The 25,828-nt window shown below is 45.3% G+C and overlaps 1 protein-coding gene across 1 annotated transcript in view; it reads right to left on the bottom strand.

Annotated features, from left to right (window-relative positions):
* Positions 1-25,828, bottom strand: part of LOC146788717 (vomeronasal type-2 receptor 26-like) — a 326,796-nt gene that overhangs the window by 135,322 nt on the left and 165,646 nt on the right. Inside the window, exon 3 of the mRNA XM_085630107.1 lies at positions 9,876-10,103. Coding sequence (XP_085486233.1) covers positions 9,876-10,103 — 228 coding nt within the window. The remainder of the gene's footprint in view (positions 1-9,875; positions 10,104-25,828) is intronic.

Raw genomic sequence — 25,828 nt, 5'->3', positions numbered from 1 at the left:
GAGGGCGTGGCTGGTTGAACGTAGCTGGCGGGTGGGCGTGTAGAAGGTCATGCGGTCGTTGAGGTACTTGGGGCCCAGGTCGTGGAGAGCCTTGTGTGCTTGGGTGAGGAGTCTGAACGTGATTCTCTTGCTGACGGGGAGCCAGTGTAGGTCTTTCAGGTGTCCGGTGATGTGGCTGTGTCGGGGGATGTCCAGGATGAGTCGTGCGGAGGCGTTCTGGATGCGCTGGAGTCTTTTTTGAAGTTTGGCTGTGGTTCCGGAGTAGAGGGTGTTCCCGTAGTCCAGTCGGCTGGTGACGAGTGCCTGGGTGACGGTCTTCCTGGTTTCAGTGGGGATCCATCTGAAGATCTTGCGGAGCATGCGCAGGGTGTTGAAGCACGAAGATGAGACGGCGTTGACTTGTCTGGTCATCGACAGGGAGGAGTCCAGGATGAAGCCCAGGTTGCGTGCGTGGGCCGTTGGCTTGGGAGCGGTGCCCAGGGCCGGGGGCCACCAGGAGTTGTCCCAGGCGGAGGGTGATGATCCCAGGATGAGGACTTCCTTCTTGTCTGAGTTCAGTTTAAGGCGGCTGTTCCTAATCCAGTCGGCGACGTCTTTCATCCCGTCATGTAGGTTGGCTCTGGCGGTGGAGGGGTCGCTGGTGAGGGAGAGGATCAGCTGGGTGTCGTCGGCGTAGGAGATGATGTTGAGGTTGTGTTGGCGTGCGATGGCTGCGGGGGGGTTCATGTAGACGTTGAAGAGGGTTGGACTGAGTGAAGATCCTTGTGGAACGCCGCAGATCTGATGCTTATAGATGAGGGCATCTTTGAGTATTAGTTGTATTTTCATATTAAGTGTGTTTCTTTCTTGTCCAGTGTTAAATGATTGTCACATGAGTACCCTCAAAAGACATCCTAGGGTGCAGGTCATGATGCACTCCTCTGCAGAGTATTGCTAATAAAGATGTAAGTTTGTATTCTCTACTGTCTGACTGATTCTTCATTCTTGGGAAGGCATAGCAGGTGGTAGTAAGTAACCCGGGTGGCCCCTAAGGGCCACTTCCTTCAAGAACCCGCCCAGCCTGACCCCTGTGCGGGACGTGACCGGGCTTGAAAGAGGGGATGTGTGCCATGCTGGACACGGGGCATGGAGAAGCAATCTGTGCCTTTGGATGGCCTGCTCACCGCTGCTCGATCCCAAGAGCAAAACGCAGTGGGAGTGAACTTTAAAAAAGAAGGTGAGACATGCACTTGCCTTTAGCCATTTGCATTTTTCATTATTGAAAGACACATGCAAAATCCAATCCTACGTGTGGGAGGAGTCAAATGCACACGGAGTAGTTTAGAGTACTTACAAGAAGCCTCGCAGAGCAGCGGATGCGCGCTGGCTCATGCTCGACTTAAAAAAAAATCATACGTGAGGGAGTGGAGATGAGAGGCCATCACACGCTGTACAGTGTGATGGCCAAAAAAACCAATCTCTTAGTGAAATTGCCAGAGAGGGAGCTAAGCCCACAAAGGAGGGACATTTAAGGAAATGCACCATTAACAAGCCAGCATTTGTAAATGACCCAGATAACAGCTAATGGCAATTGGTGGGTGTGCCAAACCCCACAGAAGAGATATAACAGGTCATCAAAGCTTGACCTAATAATAAATGAATGTACAGTAATGATGAGAGTGCATGAATTGAGTTGGGCTCCTGAGGCGGAAGCCGGGAGCGAGCGATCTTTTTAAACATTTACTGTCACTTATTTTCTTGTGTGTTTTTAAGTACTTACCCTCCCGCCCCACCGAAGCAGCGGAGCTAACGCTGAGGCGGCATTTTCACTCCAGCACCCCTTGGCGCCATCCCGCCAAGAACGGAGGCCACGCCCCCTTCTGAGGCCACGCCCCCCGCCGACCACTACTTGTAGAACGCCGATCAGCGGCGCCGGGTAGAACATTGAGTTGGGCTCCTGAGGCGGAAGCCGGGAGCGAGCGATCTTTTTAAACATTTACTGTCACTTATTTTCTTTTGTGTTTTTAAGTACTTACCCTCCCGCCCCACCGAAGCAGCGGAGCTAACGCTGAGGCGGCATTTTCACTCCAGCACCCCTTGGCGCCATCCCGCCAAGAACGGAGGCCACGCCCCCTTCTGAGGCCACGCCCCCCGCCGACCACTACTTGTAGAACGCCGATCAGCGGCGCCGGGTAGAACATTGAGTTGGGCTCCTGAGGCGGAAGTCGGGAGCGAGCGATCTTTTTAAACATTTACTGTCACTTATTTTCTTGTGTGTTTTTAAGTACTTACCCTCCCGCCCCACCGAGGCAGCGGAGCTAACGCTGAGGCGGCATTTTCACTCCAGCACCCCTTGGCGCCATCCCGCCAAGAATGGAGGCCACGCCCCCTTCTGAGGCCACGCCCCCCGCCGACCACTACTTGTAGAACGCCGATCAGCGGCGCCGGGTAGAACATTGAGTTGGGCTCCTGAGGCGGAAGCCGGGAGCGAGCAATCTTTTTAAACATTTACTGTCACTTATTTTCTTGTGTGTTTTTAAGTACTTACCCTCCCGCCCCACCAAAGCAGCGGAGCTAACGCTGAGGTGGCATTTTCACTCCAGCACCCCTTGGCGCCATCCCACCAAGAACGGGGGCCACGCCCCCTTCTGAGGCCACGCCCCCACGGAACAGTATAAATCATGTGCATATTCCGGACGCGCAGCGGACGTGCGCAGCGGGCGCGACGTATGCGCGCCGAAGGTGCGCCTAAGGTAAGCCCATCTGCGCCCGTCCGCGGCCGACCGGGGCCAGGGGCCACCCCCCCTGTTCAGCCACCATGCCAGACCATAACCTACCAAGCGCACATTCTACATCAACTAAACCAGACAGTTGGATCACCCTGCCTACACGCATGGGACCCCGCTATACAACACTCCGCCTGTAACCGGTGTGGATTTCTCTTTTCACCCCAGGTTGCAAAAAAACCCACATTATTCTCCATGTTGTTACTTAACTGCCGCTCACTCCCCAAACACTCTACGGAAATCTTCCTAATATTAGAGGAGTTAAGCCCAGATATCCTCTTTGTCACAGAGACATGGTTACAGGAACACTCCGAACCTGATCTGGTAAAAGCACTTCCTCCAGGCTACCAAATACTCCGCCTTGACCGCAAAAAAGGTATTGGCGGTGGCCTAGCAGTAATCTACAAATTCGAATATGCTGTCACCACTACTCCCGTGAATCTCCCAGACAGCGAATGTCTTCCCTTTTTTATAAAATTTAGCGCCACACATACCTTTTCTGGTATGCTCATATACCGCCCGCCAGGATCACAAGAACAGTTTCCCTCCAATCTAGTCTCATTAGCCGCAAACCCTGCACTCAGCTCTGCCAATTTCACAATTCTAGGTGACCTTAACATCCATCTGGATGATTTGAACGATCCTATAGCCAGAGAACTATCCTCCAGTTTAAATGCCCTCGATCTTCATCAACTCGTCCGTGGGCCCACCCACTTAAAAGGACATCTCTTAGACCCCATCTTTAGTAATTGTCAAGACCTCCACGTTGGAAACCCCTCCCCCCTACCATGGTCCGATAATTTCCTTATCCCGTTCTCCTGGACTTTGCCCCACCACCCCCCTCCCAAACCCCCGACGATACAACGCTCCCGCAACTGGTCAAAAATTCCTTTGACTGAGTGGCAGGATCTCTTACAACGCACCAAACCCTCTAATACATCTGTTTCCACCCAAGGAAACAAGAACTATAACAGATGGATTACCAGCTCCTTAAATTTAGTACTACCACTAAAAAGCATTCACCCCAAGCGGGGCAATGCAACAGCCCCATGGTATACGACTGACCTACGAGAGGCAAAACGTGTCTGTAAACAACTCGAGAGGAAATGGCGCCTTGATTACCTCTCAGCAGATAAAACGAGTTACAGAACAGCTATTAAAAACTATAAAGCAGATATTCAACTAGCTCAGGCCAAATATTATGAACATAAAATTGAAAAGGCAGCGTCCAAACCTAAGGAGATCTACCGGATAGCAAAATCCCTCTCGCAACTTCCTGAGGCCTCAAATGATTATAACAACACTCAGTCCCACTGTGAGGAAATAGCTAAGTTCTTTCATCAGAAAATAGAAATCATCAATGCCTCTTTTTCCCATTCCGTCACTTTGCCCACAGATTTTTCCAATACAGACCTCACTATAGGCCCCCCTCATGCTCTCAATAACTTTCCTTTATTAGACCTTACCAACCTAGAAAAACTCATGGGACAGGTTAAATCTGGATCACCCATCGACCCATCCCCCCCCAGGGTTCTCACCCAGATAACTCACCAGATCTCACCTATCATCCTAGACCTGCTCAATTCCTCCCTTCATACGGGTATTGTCCCACCCCCATGGAAAAAAGCAATGGTCAAAGCGCTACTGAAAAAACCCTGTCTTGATCAATCTAACCCTGCTAACTATCGACCCATCTCCCTCCTTCCTTGGCTCAGTAAACTCCTCGAGAAGCATGTCAACGTTGTTCTCACTGACTTCCTGGAAGCCAATAACATACTGGACCCTTCCCAGACTGGCTTTAGGCCACGCCATGGAACAGAGACCGCACTGGTTGCAGTGACGGAGGAGGCACGAAGGATCTTGGACGGTGGCGGGTCCACGGCCATCGTCCTACTCGACCTAAGTGCCGCCTTCGACACGGTTAATGATAATACTTTACTCCATCGCCTCGATAAAATAGGAGTGTCAGACACAGCACTCTCTTGGATGAGGTCCTTTCTTACGGATAGATCTTTCCAAGTATTTGAGAAAGATTTCATCTCTTCCAGTAAACCTCTCAATTGCGGAGTACCTCAGGGCTCCTCCCTGAGCCCCACTCTTTTTAATATTTACCTCAGTCCTCTAGCTGATGTTGTCCGCCCCTTTGGTGTGAAAATTGTCTCCTATGCGGACGACACGCAGCTAGTGGTAGCACTGGACCCCCCCCTTAACTCCCACCACAGCTTACGTAAATGCTTGGAAGCTGTCGCCGCCTGGATGTCATGCTCCTGTTTAAAACTTAACGGGGACAAAACAGAGGTAATGCTCCTGGGAAATAACATCACGAAATCCATTGACTCCATCTGGCCCCTCTGTTTAGGAAGTCCCCCGCAACCTAAGGAGCAAATTAAGAGTCTTGGTATCTGGCTTGACCAAAGTCTCACCTTTAACCATCAAGCTACCAAGCTCGCTGCCACCTGTTTCGGGCTGATGAGACTACTTAGCAAGATTCTCCCTCTCCTCCCGTTCCATTCAAGATGGATTATGGTCCAAGGACTAATCCTCTCTCGCCTGGACTGCGGAAACGCCCTATATCTTGGGGCCCCACAGTCTACACTTAACAAACTCCAAGTAATTCAAAATTGCGCGGCAAGAATTCTTCTGGACATTCCTCGCCGAACCTCAGTCAAAGCCAGATTAAGGGACCTTCACTGGCTCCCGGTGAGATTCCGGATTGAATTCAAGAGCATGTGCATTGCACATCGCTGCTACAGGGGAACTGGCCCCCCCATCAACTTCCCCCTGGTGGAAGCTTACCAGCTTTCTCGTTCCCTCAGATCCGCGACCTCCCACCTCGTCTCAGTACCACGTATCAGAAGAACTAGATGTGGAGGCCGCTCGCTTTCTTACAATCTAGCCAAGATTTGGAATTCTCTCCCCCTCCCAATTAGAGCAGAATCCAATCTATCTACTTTCCGAAAACTCCTCAAAACTTGGCTCTTCAGTAAAACCTCGGTCTAATCTTCACTTAGCTTCACTCACTTCAGCCTCTCCAAGTCAACCCAATCTTCTTCACAGCGCTGGGATGCCCCTGGGTAGCCATCGCGCTTTACAAATTCTCTTTCCATTCCATTCCAACGCAAGCAAAGTGAGATTATTAGGCTCAGATTCATTTAATAGGCTGCTGCACTAGACCAGGATAGTATGTCATAAGAGAGGTTTCAGAAAAAGTACCGTTTTTTAAACCTCGGTGCACTTCCTCGGACGTTGCTTTCCACAGTAGTAAATAAACAGTAGGATACCTCGGCCCTCCAGAGCAGTGTAGATTCGGGGGGAGTTTGGGGGAGGGCAGGCGAGGCACAGCTGGCATCAGATTGGCAGGGCTGTACTCAAAAAGGAGCACTGTTATCAGGAGGAGCGGGATTTGCTATGGGGACTGCCAGTCTCCTGGGCAGAGGCTGGCTCTCGTCAACGGGGACTGACTGCTGCTTTCGCTGCTCTTGTTTCACACACAGTTCTATTGCCGAGTGCTGACGGGCGGACAAATTAAGTACAGCACTGGGCCCAGAACCACTGCATCTCTGCATTAAAGGCAAGAGATCACCCAGGGAATTTAAATGAGTGTACTCTCTATCTGTGGCACACCCTAGGTGCTCAGGAACCATGATGGCGCTCCACAGGTTCTTGTTCAAGGGTCTATGAAAGTGTTTCAAGATCATCATCTGTAACTGCTTGTATGTCAGTGTGGGTAGTCCATAGATCCGAAGAAAATAATTCTCTCTAACACTGAAGCTCCTCCTAATGTAGCCACAGAACATTCATGTAAGGCTGCGGGATTGATGGCACCCATGTGCCTCCACCCCCAACTTTAGATTATTTAAAGCTCCAGAGCAGTTCCAGGGTCCTCTCTTGTTTACAATGTGCAGCCTAAATGTAAGGTTCTTATCACGTGTCGCTTTTAAGCACTCCACACCTAGTTATGTAGAACTATCTAGACAGGGTTTCCACAAGTCCTAGGCCTCAGAGAGAACACAACCGCCTCGGTGCTGGCATGAGCACCAGCTGCTGGCAGCCTCAGCAAGGCAGATGCAGCATTTCAACCATGCTGAGGGCAGGAGCCCGACTGTGCTGGTAACAGTATGTGTTATCTAGGCGCCCACAGATCGTTCAGCGTCTCATATAAAGTTATTATTATATATTTGAATTTTATGTAGCATGAGCTCGATCCGAAGATATCAGAGCACTTTACATGAGCACCAGTTGCGTTACAGAGGGACACATTTTACAATGGGATGACATGCATCAACGCAGGCACCCTCATAGATACTGATTCCTGTCCTTCTCCCCTGCACTGGTGCACAATGGGATGACGTGCATCAACGCAGGCACCCTCATAGATACTGATACCTGTCCTTCTCCCCTGCACTGGTGCACAATGGGATGACATGCATCAATGCAGGCACCCTCATAGATAATGATTCCTGTCCTTCTCCCCTGCACTGGTGCACAATGGGATGACATGCATCAACGCAGGCACCCTCATAGATACTGATTCCTGTCCTTCTCCCCTGCACTGGTGCACAATGGGATGACATGCATCAACGCAGGCACCCTCATAGATACTGATACCTGTCCTTCTCCCCTGCACTGGTGTACAATGGGATGACATGCATCAACGCAGGCACCCACATAGATATTGATACCTGTCCTTCTGCCCTGCACTAGTGCACAATGGGATGACATGCATCAACGCAGGCACCCTCATAGATACTGATACCTGTCCTTCTCCCCTGCACTGGTGCACAATGGGATGACATGCATCAACGCAGGCACCCTCATAGATATTGATACCTGTCCTTCTCCCCTGCACTGGTGCACAATGGGATGACATGCATTAACGCAGGCACCCTCATAGATACTGATACCTGTCCTTCTCCCCTGCACTGGTGCACAATGGGATGACGTGCATCAACGCAGGCACCCTCATAGATACTGATACCTGTCCTTCTCCACTGCACTGGTGCACAATGGGATGACGTGCATCAACTCAGACACCCTGATAGATACTGATACCTGCCCTTCTCTCCTGCAATGGTGCACAATGGGATGACATGCATCAACGCAGGCACCCTCATAGATACTGATACCTGTCTTTCTCCCCTGCACTGGTGCACTATGGGATGACATGCATCAACGCAGGCACCCTCATAGATACTGATACTGTCCTTCTCCCCTGCGCTGGTGCACAATGGGATGACATGCATCAACGCAGGCACCCTCATAGATACTGAGACCTGTCCTTCTCCCCTGCACTGGTGCACAATGGGATGACATGCATCAACGCAGGCACTCACATAGATATTGATACCTCTCCTTCTCCCCTGCACTAGTGCACAATGGGATGACATGCATCAATGCAGGCACCCTCATAGATACTGATACCTGTCCTTCTCCCCTGCACGGGTGCACAATGGGATGACATGCATCAACGCAGGCACCCTCATAGATATTGATACCTTTCCTTCTCCCCTGCACTGGTGCACAATGGGATGACATGCATCAACGCAGGCACCCTCATAGATATTGATACCTGTCCTTCTCCCCTGCACTGGTGCACAATGGGATGACATGCATTAACGCAGGCACCCTCATAGATACTGATACCTGTCCTTCTCCCCTGCACGGGTGCACAATGGGATGACATGCATCAACGCAGGCACCCTCATAGATATTGATACCTTTCCTTATCCCCTGCGCACAATGGGATGACATGCATCAACGCAGGCACCCTCATAGATATTGATACCTGTCCTTCTCCCCTGCACTGGTGCACAATGGGATGACATGCATTAACACAGGCACCCTCATAGATACTGATACCTGTCCTTCTCCCCTGCACTGGTGCACAATGGGATGACATGCATCAACGGAGGCACCCTCATAGATACTGATTCCTGTCCTTCTCTCCTGCACTGGTGCACAATGGGATGACGTGCATCAATGCAGGCACCCTCATAGATACTGATACCTGTCCTTCTCCACTGCACTGGTGCACAATGGGATGACGTACATCAACTCAGACACCCTGATAGATACTGATACCTGCCCTTCTCTCCTGCTATGGTGCACAATGGGATGACATGCATCAATGCAGGCACCCTCATAGATACTGATACCTGTCCTTCTCCCCTGCACTGGTGCACAATGGGATGACATGCATCAACGCAGGCACCCTCATAGATACTGATACCTGTCCTTCTCCCCTGCGCTGGTGCACAATGGGATGACATGCGTCAACGCAGGCACCCTCATAGATATTGATAACTGTCCTTCTCCCCTGCAGTGGTGCACAATGGGATGATGTGCATCAACGCAGGCACCCTCATAGATACTGATACCTGTCCTTCTCCCCTGCACTGGTGCACAATGGGATGACATGCATCAACGCAGGCACCCTCATAGATACTGATTCCTGTGCTTCTCCCCTGCCCTGGTGCATAATGAGATGACGTGCATCAATGCAGGCACCCTCATAGATATTGCACATTCCTACCTTTTTATTTCGATGCACAGTAGTGCAGCAGGAAGGCTTGCCGTGCTGCAGTGCATCAAAATATTATATAGCAAAAATTTGGAGAAATAGAAGTATTTCTACTCCTTACACCACATTAAGTCCTCCTTTTGAAAGGCACATTTTTAGTGCTGCCTCAGATGTACAGATCCTTGTAAATCTGGGGCAGTGTCAACAAGCCATGGGTGTTGCTGGGAACGCACACAGCAACAGCAATTGCATGTCCCTTTGCTGCAGAAAACTGTGTTGTAGAGGTCCAGATTAGCAAGGCACTGTTAAGCCATACAAAATGGCTTGGCTCAGCCTTATAAATATGGGCTTGCATAGAGCACCACCGGAGCATAAAAAAAAGTGACATTCCAGTGGCGCTAATGGCTTGTAAATATGTCCCTGAGAGTTCTGTGGGGCAACTGAACTGTGATAGATTGTGGTTCACCCGCTGATACAACCTCAAAATGAGGCAACAATTACTTCTCTGTTGATTATTCTTATTCTTGCACATCCATGTGATTCTCACCTTTTTTTCCAAGTTTGTTCCCAATTCAGACAGGAGCCATTACCTGTTTAAAGTCGGGGTGCCAATGAATGGCTCTGTCATCAATGATGAGCTGTTCCTCCCCAGAAGGGCTTAGATGGAAGCTTCCCACTTTAATTCTAGAAGAGTTACCGAGACCATGGTAAAACCAGTTAAAAATGTCAAAGTGCGTGGGCGGGTCCCCGAGATCATCGAAGTAGATTTCATCACCAGAGGAAGTTTTAAAATGAAGATCCCTCATGTAATTATGTAACTGGAAGAAGACAGAGAAACAGAAAGTGGACACAGCAAATAAATAACCATACATTGCAATAATACCTACAGTAGAATGAATAGGGTACTGACTGAGCTGCTACTTTCATTGTTGCATGGGCGGTTGTGATTAAAGCCTTTTTGGTGGGTCACAGGTCATAAAGGTTCCAAATCAATGCACCACATGGTAACTTTATTGTCCAGTTTAGTTATGTAGACAGAACATGTAGGGAAAGAGCTGCTGCACTAGGTTTGAGGCAAAGAATGTGCTATTGATACAAGATGGACTTCAGTGGTAGAGACCACACCATGCCTGTTGAAGAGCGTTGGATGCTGGCACTGGGCAGACAGGTCAGATTGAAGTGATAGGTGTTGCAGGAGTTGGTCATGATGGCAGGCCATGAAGGCAATAACTGGAGCTATTCAGTGGACAGTGCCAGGATACGTGTGTCAGGGCTTGGTCATAAAGAGCCAATGGCTGTGGCCATGCTCTACTTATTGAAGAGGAAGGCATGGCAGAGCATGGTGACAAAGAGCCAATGGCTGTGGCCATGCTCTACTTATTGAAGAGGAAGGCATGGCAGAGCATGGAGACAAAGAGCCAAGGGCTGTGGTCATGCACTATGTGTTGAAGAGGAAGGTGTGGCAGAGCATGGTGACAAAGAGCCAAGGGCTGTGGTCATGCACTATGTGTTGAAGAGGAAGGTGTGGCAGAGCATGGTGACAAAGAGCCAATGGCTGTGGCCATGCTCTACTTATTGAAGAGGAAGGCATGGCAGAGCATGGAGACAAAGAGCCAAGGGCTGTGGTCATGCACTATGTGTTGAAGAGGAAGGTGTGGCAGAGCATGGTTACAAAGATCCAAGGGCTGTGGTCATGCACTATGTGTTGAAGAGGAAGGTGTGGCAGGGCAAGGTTGAATCTGCTCTCATCATGCAGAAGTAATCACAGAGATACTGAGTGCAGCGCCTGATCACAGAGTGATGTTTGAAAAAATATCTGGGTAGATCTGCCCAGTGATATTTCAACAATGAGTTCTTTAATAGTGTATTTATTTTATTAATGTAGTGGTTTTGTGGGGATACACCAAGGCCCAGATGTACAAAGAAGGTGTACAAAGCATTTTAGTCATTGGAAATGGCCAGAGAGACCACAAAAATACGTTTTTTAATGTACAAAAGCACAAATTGAGATTCAGTAATATGTTACCAAATCGCAACTTGTGTTAGTGATTCGGTATTTGGAAGGGGCATGTTTAGGACATCACTTTCAAATACTGAATCAATATCTTATTTATTTCTGTTTTGCAAATGAATTCTGGTCACAAAACTTTAATACTTCCACAAAGAGGAATGGGTCCACAATGAGAACCTTCTCCTTTGAGAATGTAAACAAAATATTTTTTAAGAGCAAGCAATGGTTCCACGGACCACTGTCTACTGTTTCCTTTTTTCATATTACATGCATCCATTTGTCCTTTAAGGAAGATGGGTTGCATAAGAAGAAAAAGAAAGACTGTTTTTTTTCAAAGGAATCACAGAAATGGTTTTTCTGCTGAACACAACAGGCCACCATCCCTGTGATGGTGTTGGTTCCTAACAGGTTACAAATTTCCACCTTTCTTACTGAAATTTCATGAGGTAAGTCAATTTGCGACTCACTCAGATAGCGACATTAGGAATACCAATTTCCTAATTCCAATTTGGGTGTAATTGCAATAAGGAAATCTGTATTCCTAAAGTTAGTAAATCTGGCCTTAAGTCCTGTTTCGATGGTTCATAGGACTGACAGAAAAGAGAAAAAATAAAATGTAAAGAAGAAATTGAAAGTTAGAGTCCACTCAGAAGGATTAACATAGAAACATATGGCCACGTCTGAACTGGGGTGGAGTGGTGGGCAAAATAATGATGGATTAAACCCGGATCTGTGACTGGGGGTGAATGTTTTGCCAATGTGCAACATTCTGTCCATCATCTTGTGTGTTTTGCTGTTTGCTCTATGTGGGAGGGGTATGCCCAGACATTGGTCCCATGCTCACTACGCCACTGGAGTTAAGCTATCCTGGCTAAAGAGGGGGGAAACCCCAGAACCGGTCCTAGGATGCTTGTTTCCGGTCCAGGGAAGACATGGCTTGGCAGTTCGGGCTGGACTCTTCCCATGAGGCACAGGGTCAAGACAGATTTGCATATGGCCATGTCTGAACTGGGGCGGCGTGGTGAGCAAAATAAAGATGGAATAAACCCAGATCTGTGACTGGGGGTGAATGTTTTGCCAATGTGCAACATTCCGTCCCCCATGTGGTGTGTTTTGCTGTTCGCCCTATTTGGGAGGGGTATGCCCAGACATTGGTCCCATGCTCACTACACCACTGGAGTGAAGCTATCCTGGCTGAAGAAGGGTGAAACCCTGAAACCGGTCCTAGGATGCTTGATTCCAGTCCAGGGAAGACATGGCTTGGTAGTTCGGGCTGGACTGTTCCCATGAGGCACAGGGTCAAGACTGATTTGCATATGACCATGTCTGAACTGGGGTGGCATGGTGAGCAAAATAACAATGGATTAATCCCAGATCTGTGACTGGGGGTGAATGTTTTGCCAATGTGCAACATTCCATCCATCATCTTGTGTGTTTAACATAGAAACAGCCTTCATAAAATATGAGACTGATTTAGTATTTACAGTGTTTTAGAGGACCCTACATAAATATATGCATATGTATACATGTATATATATATTCACCGAAAAAACCATAGGTTTTAGGCACGTTATAGTTAGGAATTAGCATTTAAAAAACCTCAGAAATTCACTGAAAAAACCATAGGTTTCAGGGGTGTTATAGTTAGTTGGACTTTTCACTTGTACAAAACCATTGAAATTCCCCCGTTATAGTTAGTTCAGCTAACTATAACTCGCGCGCCCACAATGCACTGATGATGACGTCACATATTACATCACTCATGACATGGTCAGTGACATCACTCATGACATCACTGATGACATCTCAAATGACATCACTGATGACATCACTGATGACGTGATCCAGTGAATGTGTTTTTTTCTGAAAATTAAATATGTTTTATATATGTATATCTCAAGGTCGATGGAAGAATAAATGGGTATATAAGTGTCTAAATGGATGATTTGTTTTTGAAAACTTTATTGTGAAACTGACTGATTAAGTGTATCATAGTGAATACATGGCTTAGTGAGTAATGTTTAAATATGTAAATAGTTGTATCAGTCTCTCACTTTGTGTATAAGTGGCTGCATGGGTTGGTGAGTAGCTACATGGGTGTCTATATAGGTTATTAGTTGGTTTTTTGAGTATCAGTCTGAGTGTCTGCATGGTTCGGTGGGGGGTATTACGTAGTGCATAGGTGCATGAATGAGTGACTCACTGTTTATATGTGTTGAAGACAGCATGTGTGCAGGACTGTATGGGTGGAGGAGTGTGTGTATGGGTGTGTTAGTGAGTGAATGACTGTCTCAATAGTGTCTTTATGAGTAACTACATATGTTTTAAACTAGTATATGTGACTATTGGTGTATATAAGTGAGTATATGTGAGAGTGAGAGATTGAAAGAGTTCCTGTATGAATAAGTATGTTTTTCTATAAGTGATTGTTTAAAAGACTAAGTATGTGTAAGTTTCCGTAGAAGTAAGTGTGGTGGTGTGTGTATAACTGTATATGCAAGTAAATGTATGTTTGATTCTTTATTAGCATGAGTGACTATGTGTGTGAGTAACTCTATGGATGAGTGGCATTGTGTAACAGGATGTATAGGTGTATGAGTACATATGATGAATGAGTACATGTATGAGTGACTGTATAGGACTGTTGGTGAATGAGTGGATGTGTATGTGGATCTTAGAATTACTGAAGAGGTTGTTGTAACTGGTATTGGTATGTCCATTGTTTTGAAAATTTTAGTCTCTATTTTTGAATGTGTGTATCAAAGGTTATATTAGGGTGAGAGGAGGTCTGCCACTCTATCACAAGGATGATGTCATCAGTGATGTCATCAGTGATGTCATTTGAGATGTCATCAGTGATGTCATGAGTGATGTCACTGACCATGTCATGAGTGATGTAATATGTGACGTCATCAGCAGTGCATTGCGGGCGCGCGAGTTATAGTTAGCTGAACTAACTATAACGGGGGAATTTCAATGGTTTTGTACAAGTGAAAAGTCCAGCTAACTATAACACCCCTGAAACCTATGGTTTTTTCAGTGAATTTCTGAGGTTTTTTAAATGCTAATTCCTAACTATAACGTGCCTGAAACCTATGGTTTTTTCGGTGAATTTCAAAGGTTTTTTAAATGCTAATTTCTAACTATGCCTACAGAGATAGGACATGAAAAGAAAGAAGAAAAAATGCACAGAAAGAAAAAAAAGAAGTGCAGAAAGAAGCAACAGAAGTCCTCAAAGACGAAGAAAAGTGCAGGAAGAAGGATAACGTGCAGAAAAAACAAAAAGAAGAGCAGAAAGAAGCCTTGTTGCAAAATCATCCTGTACCCTCAACTTTTTCAGACGGATACTGGTGGTAACTGAGTCTGACTAACCAGTCCTAGAGCCAGTGCTATGTTAAAAGACACTTAGAATACAGTGAAAACACCTACATACACTAGGGAACATTATGCGTTGGGGTCCCCCTGTGATTAGCATGACCTCCTCTGTAAGCCCCTAGTATATAATAGGGCAGGGGGATTAAAACTACCTCCTAAAACAGGCCACAGGGCGTTTTTGCACACGTTAACTCAGGCCCCGTCCCCTCCCTTCACCACTGTGTAAACACGCCCTGTGTCCGTTTTTAGTTGGGAGATTAAGTTCATTTGAATCCTGAGGGTCCCTAGGGTCCAACTAGCCCACTAGGTACCTCCAGTAAGTGCCACAGAGCTGCGTTGCAGAGAGGTGTAAAAAGTGGCACGGCCTGGACCACCTCTCTGCAATGCAGCTCAGTGGCGCTTACTGGAAGCACTTGGTGGGCTAGTTAGCCCCCAGGGGCCCTCAGTATTGAAGTGAAATTATATCCCCAATTTAAAACGTGCCATAGTGCGTGTTTGCACACGTCACCTCAGGCCCCGTCCCCTCCCTTCACCACTGTTTAAACGCGCCCTGTGGCTGTTCTAAGTTGAGAGATTAAGTCCCCTTGAATCCTAAGGGTCCCTAGGGTCAAACTAGACCACTAGGTACCTCCAGTAAGCGCCACAGAGCTGCGTTGCAGAGAGGTGTAAAAAGGGGCTTGGCCTCAGAACTCCTGTCTGCAGCGCAGCTCCCTGGCGCATACTGGAGATGCCTGTTGGGCTAGTTGGCCCTCAGGGACCCTCAGTATTGAAGAGGAATTAATTCCCCAACTTACAACTCGCCAGGGGGTGCGTTTGCAGAGTGCTGCAAGGAGGGGGCGTGGCCTCCGGCACGATGCCAGTCTTTTATTTATTTTAATTTTTTAAGAAGGGGGGCTGTGTGGTTCCCCTTCTTATTCTAATTTATTGGCCCTGATGACCCCATCCCCCAGGGCCTGTCTCCTAATTATATTTTTTTGACCCCAATCCCCAGGGCCGGCCACTGTTTTTTTATTATTTTAAAAAAATATATATTTATAGACACACCTAGGACATGCTGGACAAACCGTACGTACCTATCACCATGACGATTTGTGTGATATTCATTAAAAGGCGACTATGCATACAATGAATCCACGTGGAATGTATTTACACCACTAGTGAAGCTCTGACATGTCTGATGCCCTACCGTGCCTAATCCCGGTAGACACCCTTGTCGTTTATTTATACATACATGGGTAGCTATTGACGGGCACATTTAATACACATGCACACCAAGCCATTCAAAGGGGATTCGACAAAAATTCGACCAAAACTATGCAAGAAACCCCCCTCACGGTTAATAAAACACACATCCACTGCCGGATGTGTAATACTTTTTATTTTACTCTCTGGAAAGGGGACGAACATCACTTGAGAATCACAGCGCGCTCCTGGCAGAGCCCAATGCTGTGTTACACCCACCATTGCCTGCTGAGTGCCACACACCTCTGTGTTGAATTCCACCAGCTAGTGCATATGCTATGACACTCTCTAGCCCATGTGCACTGTAACACTACCCCGTCAATATGTCATGCCACACTTGTCTTCGCACGGGTTATATTGCCCCATCTAACGTGCCTTCCTCGATGCCTATGTTATAACACACAGTGCTATGCCATACATATTACAATCTGGGATCCATATCTTTGTCACAGTGCATATGCAACGTTACACTCCCCAGCACATATTTTATATTACAACTTTAGAGAGTAGTTAGGTTACACAACACTGCCCTGTGCATATTACACTCCAAGGCGCATATCGCATAGCACGCGCTAGTGCCTGTGCTATCTCGCACTCTGCAATGAATCTGTCATTGCGCACAATGTATTGCATATTATATTTCACGCCCGGTTCATCTTATATCACACTTTTTGGTGCATAGTTTATACCATATACTTTATCTAGTTTTCATTTTAAATCGTGCTCTCAGGACTATGTTCTATATAACACTGTGTTCACCTACCCTTTTCACGGGCATTACATTTTGCGATAGAGGGTGGAGGGTCAGGGGGTGTTTCTGCCAAGTGAGCCCGGAGTCACAGTCACAAACGTCCTCTTCTTCCTGAATAAAAGTGAGATTATGCTGTATACTTGTTCATATTTTAAGTAGTTCGCACAGACACATGTTTTAAAAACAATAAAGTTCCTAATACCCGCCTTCTCTGAACAGTTAGCTTGCTGCCCCATCCCCCTCCTCCATATCCTCTGTAGTGTGAATCCATGGACTAGCCTCCTCCCTCCTGCCATGCATGGTCTGATGTGCTGACACTGCCCTCAATTTAGTATGATGTACCAGTCCACTCCTCCTGCCCTCCAGTGCCCAATTCTATGCCCCATCATTGACCTCCTGCTTAAACTCTGTGCTTAGCTTGCTGCCCCTATTCTCCTTCCCCCTGCCCTCCGATGTCTTTGTGCATGCCCCTGCTCCATCCTTTTTGCCCACCATGTTCCATAGACCTGCCACTCCTATCTACTCTGAGTGTTCTGTTGAGCTGCCACTCCCCTCCCATCTGCCTAGCATTGTCAGATGACTGTAACCTGTCCCTGCCACCTCCACCCTGCCTGTCCACATGCCATGCCCCTATCCTCTTCCTCCTGTCCTACATGGTCCATTGTACTGCCACACCCTTCTGCCCTCCCTGGTCTGTTGTGCTGCAACTGCTCCTCCAGCCTGCCCCGTGCGGTCTGTTGTGAGGCCCCTTCCCCTGAACTTTCTTGTCTGTGCACAGGTCCTGACCCTCCCTTCTATCCTCCATCGTCCTTTGTGCATGCCCCTGCACCCTCCTTCTTGCCCATCATAGCCATTGTGCTGCCACTAACCCTCCCACTTGCCATGCATGGTCTTCTGTGCTGCCATGGCCCCTCCCACCTTCCCTGTGTGGTCAGTTAGCTGCCCCTGACCCCCTCCCACCTTCCCTCCATGGTCTGTGTGTATTCCATCACAGTCTCACTGTTGTTCTTCAAGGTGTGTCTTGCTTCTAGTGCCCATCCTGCCTGACCTCCATGGCTATCTTGCTGCTCCTGCCCTGCCCCCTTGCCCCAGCCCTCTGTTTACATGTGCAGACCCCTACACCCTCCCTCCTGGCTTGTCTGTTCCATTGTAATGCCCCTGATCCGTCCCTCCTGCCCTTTATGGTCTGTTATACTGCAGCTTTCTCTCCTGTCTGTCCATTATGGTCAGCTAGCTACCATTGCCTCTTGCCCCTCTGTTCTCTGTTGTCCATGTGCATGGTCCTGTCCCCTCCCTCTTGCTTTCTATGGATTGTTGTGCTGCACTCCCGTCCCGCATGCCCTGTGTGGTGTATTGTGCTGCTGCAAACCCTGATGCCTGCCCTGCAGGGTCAGTTTGGTGCACCTCTCCATGTCCCTCCTGTCCTCTGTTATCCAAGTCCATGTCCCTACCCCATTTCCTTCCATGATCCAATGTACCATACTTGCGAACATTTTGAACTTGGTAAGAGGGAGATTTTGAAAAAAACTGGGGTATTGATTTTCCCCTTTGAGTTACATTGAAAAAGAGGAGATTGTAGACAGGAGACAGATCAAATAACATATGAGCTTAAAAACATTGGACGTTTCCTGGCTGAATCGGGTCTGTTGGCATGTATGGTTGTACTACCATTGCCTCTTCCTTCTGCCCACAATGGTCTATTACATTGCCACAGCCTCTCTTGCAAGTCCTGTATTGTTGGTTTGTTGCCCCTGCCCCCCTTTCCACTGCCCTCCATAGTCTGTTGTGCTGCCACGGCCCTTCCTGCCTGCTCAGTGTGGTTAAATTGTTGCCTTTGCACCCTCCTACCTGCCTTCAATTTTCAGAGTCCGTGCCCCTGGCCTCTGCCTCTCAACAGTATCCTAATGAACAACTAGATTGCTAACATTCTATATTTTTTACAAAAGTGTGGAACGCCTGACGTCATCTTGATGTAATCAAAACTGTAATACCTAGAGCATTTCCTTTAGAAATTACATATATGAGAGCGTCTTTTATTGGCATCAAAATTATGGTTAGTGCTCTAAAAGACTAAAATAAGGACATATTTTCTGAGTTTTCAAATAGCGACAAAGCACTTTTAAATTATTTGTTATCTTTATGTTTTTTTATCCAGTTGACCACTTGATTAAATGTTGCACTTAGGGGGAGAGGATGTGGTGTGACTTCCAGATCTGCAGACTTTGCAACTGGGGAACCAGGTTGGAGTTTCTGCTTCAGCTCGACATTCTGTGATTCTGGTCAAATCACTTAGTCTCCCCATGTCTACAACCAAAATGAATTTGTTCTTGTGTGATGTAACCAATGCTCATGTAAAGCACTCCAATACCTGACAAGTCTGCACTATATAACACTGCAAAAACACAAAATAATAAGTGTTTTGCACACTTCTGTCATTGGGCTATATTTGGGCTACATCTGGGTGATTTTGGGCTACATTTGGGCTCTTTTGTCTCCGGTGGCCATCTTGGGAGATTTATTTGTTATGAAGTTTCCTAATTTCCTCATGTACTGCAGTCTCCTCAGTAGGAAATGCTTTCAGTTTTTACTTTGATTCCATCATGAAGGTATTCAGGTATGTCACACATTTGCCATAAATTCTGAATGTTAGCACTCTAGTTGCTCATTAGATCACTGTAGTAAAACTACTGTTCACCATGGAAGTCTGCTCCTGGTATTAAAAGTGCATGTTTCAGTCTGCATGTCAGAATTTTTTAATGAAATAGAAGAAGATTTGAGAAGTCACTCAAAATGTGCCATCATTTTCTTTCTTCAGCATTAATCATAATTTCTATGGCAAAATGAACCCCCTCATTGTGTTCCTTTTTAAATTAAATGTTTTAAGTGTTACCAGTTTATTCCAATCAAGATGGCTTCAGGTGTGCCATACGTTTGTCATAATGAAGACAGTAAGCGCTCTAGTTGTTTTTAAGAACACTCTGGGACATTCTGTCATTGGGCTATACTTGGGGTACATCTTGGTGATATTTGGGCTACATTTGGGCTCTTTTGTCTCTGGTGGCCATCTTGGGAGACTTATTTGTTATGAAGTTTCCTAATTTCCTCATTTACTGCAGTCTCCTCAGTAGGAAATACTTTCAGTTTTTTACTTTGATTCCATCAAGAAGGCATTCAGATGTGTCACACATTTGCCATAAATTCAGAATGTTAGCACTCTTTTTGCTCATTAGATCACTGTAGTAAAGCTACTGCTCACCAGGGAAAACTGCTGCTGGTATTGAAAGTGCATGTTTCAGTCTGCATGTCAGAATTTTTTTATGAAATAGAAGAGGATTTGAGAAGTCACTCAAAATGTGCCCTAATTTTTCTTTCTGCAGCACTAATCATACTTTTTATGGAAAAATTAACCCCCTCATTTTGTTCCTTTTTAAATTAAATGTTTTAAGAGTTACCACTTTAATCCAAGCAAGATGGCTTCAGGTGTGCCATACGTTTATCATAAGTAGGACTGTTAGCGCTCTAGTTGTTCTTTGGAACACTCTGGGAAGCTGCAGTAGAACACAAAGGAATCAACTGACAGTCTCTGCCCTTGTTGGATGTACATGCTTTACTGAGAATGTCAGACTTCATTCTCACATGACTGAGAAAGATAATGTGAATTTACAGAACATAAGCTCTCAGTTTAGCTTATAGATCACCTTCCAAACCTCTGTGGGAAAAGCATGAGAAAATATTTTTCTCTCAATCATGATATCCCAGCAGAAGGCTTTTTCACATGGTGAAATCACCTTAGAACATACCACAATTCCTAAAATGAGTATGGTACCATCAACAAATGATTTACAATGTAACTAAAGTCTTAAAACCTTCTATTAACTGCAATGCTTTTTAATGAGGTGCTATCATGTATATTGGTCCCAAGATGTCTGCCAACACTTCTTGGATGAAGTGCCGACAGCCAATCAGATCTCAGGATGAGATGTGTGGTTAGGCTCCGCCCACATATATATATGATTTTACTTTTGATTTTCTCAGGAACTACTGAACAGATTGACACCAGACCTGCAAAAGGCACTTCCCTGACCTGAGGACTACCTCTCTGCCAAATTTCAAGTAATTCTGTTCAGCCGTTCGGGCTGTACCTTCGACTAAAGGTCCTATGGAAAAATGCATGGGGAAAACGCGTTTTGGGACCCCCCTTTTTTCTCGGCCCCCGCTTGACGAATCACCCCGAGAGTTTCAGGGTAGGAGCGGAGCGGAGCGCCCCACCTAGTTTGAAAATTTTGCGAGGATTCGTCAACCGGCGCCAAAGTTATTCCAAATAGAATGTTGCGGATTTCCTATGGAAACACGGTCCTAACTATAACTATCTACTGGCGACCGCCAGTAGATTATATATATATATATATATATATATATATTCAGACATAAGTGATAATGAATATCAAGGCGCAGCCACAAAGAAGTTCTCTTTTTTAGAGGAGATGAAAATCCTCTATCAAGATCAACAAACCCCACAAACAAGAGAAAGAGGACGGGGGAGAGGACGAAGCAGAGGACGAGGTCGAGCCCAACATACCTATCGAGAAACCACCGGAAAACCAGATGAAGCAGAAAAACAAAGATATCAGCTTCGCAATCGGACAGTAACAACAACAAAAAAATGAAGACCTTGATGAATGATACAAAGGAACCAAATCTAATAATCAACTTATCTCATCATCAACTGTCACCAGCCAAATACAGTGTACTGAATAAAGGGTTAACCTTTTGTCCAGAAAAACATCAAGACATAGTTGAAACCAAGATAGACGTATACAAATACGTTCGGAAACTAAAATTGAAGAAATTCTTTGAAAAAACTACTTGCAATACAGGCCAAATTGCAATAGTTGAAGACACCAATGTGACTCCAAACATGCAAGAATATACCATAGCTGATACCAATGGTTTAATAACAGCATACAAATTGTCTCATGAAGTGGACCAAGGTGACCTAACAGACACACAATTATTAGAAGAATTGGGAATTCCAACAGATAATCATCCAAGGACCAATTTCAAGATAAAATCATCATTTTGTCCGATACTCCATCCTGGCAATCGGATAGAGACTTTCCATGACCTGGTTGTGGCAGAACTGGAGACCATGGAAAATACCAAACATGGCAATAGAAAAGAAAACCTATCAATACAAGAACGTCAAGCCTTAATAAAGCTAAAAAATAATCATTTAATTGAAATTAAGCCAGCGGATAAAGGTGGCAACATTGTCATCCTCAACAAACAGGATTATATTGATGAAGCCACACGCCAACTCAATGATCAGACCAACTACACCAGATTGACCAACAACCCCATTCCAAAAATGATCATAGAAATACAAGAACGGCTACTGCAATGGCACAAAAAGGGACTATTAAGCTTTGACGAAATGACCTTCCTAACCACAAACAATCCCGTAACACCAACTATATACTTTCTGCCTAAAGTGCATAAAACACTAAATAAACCACCAGCACGCCCCATAATATCCAGTTGTGGATCCCTATACGAAAACATAGCATCCTATGTGGACCACTTTTTGGCACCCATAGTTCCAACATTAAGTTCCTATATTAAAGACACTGGGGACTTCTTGAGAATCCTGATGGAAACAGATTGGCACCCCGAATATTTGCTGGTAACCATTGATGTTGTGTCTTTGTACACTTCTATCAATCACAATATTGGGCTAGCTGCCATTGCCTACTTTCTGAAACAGAGACCTATTGGGGACCTACAGCATTCTACTATGCTACTAGAAATGATCGAAGTATGTCTAACCAATAATGTGTTTTTGTTCAATAAACACATGTACTCGCAGAAACGCGGAACTGCTATGGGAGTTTCCTTCTCTCCAAGCTACGCCAATCTCACCATGGGTTGGTGGGAGAAAAACGTGGCTTGGAGAGAAGAAAACGACCTATACACTGCCAATATAGCATTATGGCTGCGTTTCATTGATGATTTCTTCCTTCTTTGGAAGGGATCTAAAGACAAACTGATAGAGTACAATACTAAATCAGAACGACGTTGGTCTAACATTCACTTTTAACATCCAACAGAAGGAAATTGAATTCTTGGACACCAAGGTGTATATAAAATGCAACAAGATACACACTACTCTATTTCGTAAAAAAACAGCTACGAATAGTATCCTCCATGGAAATAGCTTCCACCCAGAGAATTTAAAAAGAAGTATTCCTTACGGAGAATTTCTAAGAATGAAAAGAAATTGTTCCGATCCGTAAGAAATGGAGGCTAAATTTGAAGACACCAAAAAACGTTTTATTCAATGGGGATATAAACATAAGGATATTACAAATGGAGAAATCAAAGCTAGAAAGAAATCAAGAGCCCAAACTTTAACTTGCAAAGACAAAAACAAAACAAAAGCATCGAATAATGATCCACCAAGACTCATCCTGACATATTCCAAAGAGAGTTTTAAAATTCGTAAAACAATAATGAAATATTGGAATATAATCAAAAAGGATCCTGATATTGGAACAAAAATAGGAAACCAACCATTGATTTCTTATAGAAAAGCACCTTCAATTCAGGACACACTGGTTCACAGCCATTTTGAGACCAAAAAAACAGAGACTTGGCTTCAAAAAAGACAACCAGGATTCACCAAATGCCTCAAATGCAAGGCTTGCAAAGTGGGAAGAAATCTACGAACGATCAAAGACCCCAAAGGCCAAACTTTTGAAATCAAGGGCACCATCACCTGTGAATCCCAATTTGTCATATATCTAATTGAATGTTGCTGTGGCCAACGATACATAGGATCAACAATTTGTCCATTGAAAAAACGCATATTGGAACATATTCGAGGTATTCAAAATAAAGATAACACCTACGCAATAGCAAAGCATATCCAGCAACATGAGGGCAAAACTTGGTTAGACATTAAATATTCAGGTCTAGCATCAATACCAAATCATGAAAGAGGAGGCAATAGAACTCAAAAACTACGACCACTAGAATCCAAACTTATAATACGGTTCAAAACCAAGAATCCGTTTGGACTTAATGGGGATGAGGAGATGCATGTACATCTGTAGATCTCTGTACAAATAAGCATAATGAAATTTAATGACTGCCATATCTCAACTCTTCTCCCCTTCCATTGCGTACCATGTTTCCTTACTTATTCTCCCTTCTCTCTTTTCTATTCTTATCTTTGACTCCCATCTTTTCCTCATAATTCTTTCTCTCCTTCTTCTTTTTCATTTCTCTTTTTCTCAGAGTGATTAGATGTCCATGTCAAGTTATTGGTATAACACATTTCTTTGTTGATTGGTTTAAAAAAAAAAAAAAAAAAAAAATGATTTATGTAATAACAGGGCACTCAGCCCCCAAAACTATGAGCAATAATACGAGCAGACAAAAGCAACTATGCTAAATGCCGTAATTTAGGAAACCTAACCTTTGCTCATTTTAGGCCACTCAGGCCAAACAAGTTAATTTAATTTAATTTAATTTAATTCAATTTAAATTAATTAATTTAATTAAATTAATTTAATCAATTTTCAATTTTCAATTGATAAAGGAACCATCCATCACAATTGATTATGAACCATTACATAAATGAACCCATACAACAAAATAAATGTTATTATAACATTAGACGGACTACCAAGTCCACAATGCACCACCATCAGCTCATGTGACATCTTGGTATAAAATAAGGAAATTGAAAAAAGACTTGTAAAACTACCGTGATCAGGAGCTGTGTCCAGCTTGAAACGCGTAGGTGAAGAGCTATGTAGTCAATAAACACCAACAGACTACACTGGAGCGAGTGCGGCGTTTTTCTTCATTTGCTTTTGGAATTTCAAACGAGGACGGGTCCTTTCCTCGACGCCGGCACCAGCACTAAAGTGTTCCCCTCATAAGGATATTATTATTGCTCATTATATATATATATATATATATATATGTATTACCTACTGGCGGTCGCCAGTAGGTAGTTATAGTTAGGACCCTGTTTCCATAGGAAATCCGCAACATTCTATTTTGAATAACTTTGGCGCCGGTCGACGAATCCTCGCGAATTTCTCAAAATAGGTGGGGCGCTACGCTCCGCTCCTACCCTGAAAGTCTCGGGGGGATTCGTCAATCGGGGGCTGAGATAAAAGGGGGGTCCCAAAACGCGTTTTTCCCATGCATTTTTCCATAGGACCTTTAGACAGGGCTACAGCCCGAACGGCTGAACAGAATTACTAGAAATTTGGCAGAGAGGTAGTCCTCAGGTCAAGGAAGTGCCTTTTGTAGGTTTGGTGTAAATCTGTTCAGTAGATTCTGAGAAAATAGCCTTTAAATCAATATATATATCTGAGCCAGCTTACGGTACGCTTACCGTAAGCTTACCGTACGCGTACGGTGGCGTGCGCGAGCGCGATTCTGATTGGCTGTTACATCTAAGTAAACATTCGAATTGGTCGAAACCAGGAAGCGGCGGCCGCCATTTTCTCTCTCGCACTCTGAGGGGGGGGCTGTAAACAAAGGCAAAAAACATATAAAGGGGCTGTTTAGACAGCGCCCATGTACATAGCCATGTTAGTTGAGTCCTCAAAGATCCCCCAAGGCCAAAAACGGTAAATTTTTATTTTTTGAAAATTTCGCCGATTACGCTTACCGTACGCGTACGGTGCGCTTACGCTAAAAATTTTAATAAAAAAAAAACACTCTCTGTGCATGGCATATTATTGTCATCACTTACAAATTAAATTTAACAGATTACCTATCACAAGGAAGCGCATAATATGTCCTCCATGTGCGCACGGTGCGTAACGTGGGCACGCGGTGCGCGTAGCGCACTGCGTGCCCACCTTGCGTGTACGGCACTAACTGCGTTAAGTGGGCGCGCGGTGCTCGAAGCGCACCGCGTGCTCACTGTGCGCGCACGGTGCGCGAAGCGCACCGTGCGCGCACGGAACGAACTGCGTTAAGTGGGCGTGCACGAGACGAATGGCGTAAAGTAACTTAGCATTTAAAAAAACGTACAAATTCACTGAAAAAACCATAGGTTTCACACACGTTATAGTTAGGAATTAGCATTTAAAACACCTTGCAAATTCACTGAAAAAACCATAGGTTTCAGACATGTTATA

Source organism: Triturus cristatus, chromosome 10 (assembly GCF_964204655.1).
Source record: "Triturus cristatus chromosome 10, aTriCri1.1, whole genome shotgun sequence".
Lineage (NCBI taxonomy): Eukaryota > Metazoa > Chordata > Amphibia > Caudata > Salamandridae > Triturus > Triturus cristatus.
This window is presented reverse-complemented; position numbering and strand designations above follow the sequence as displayed.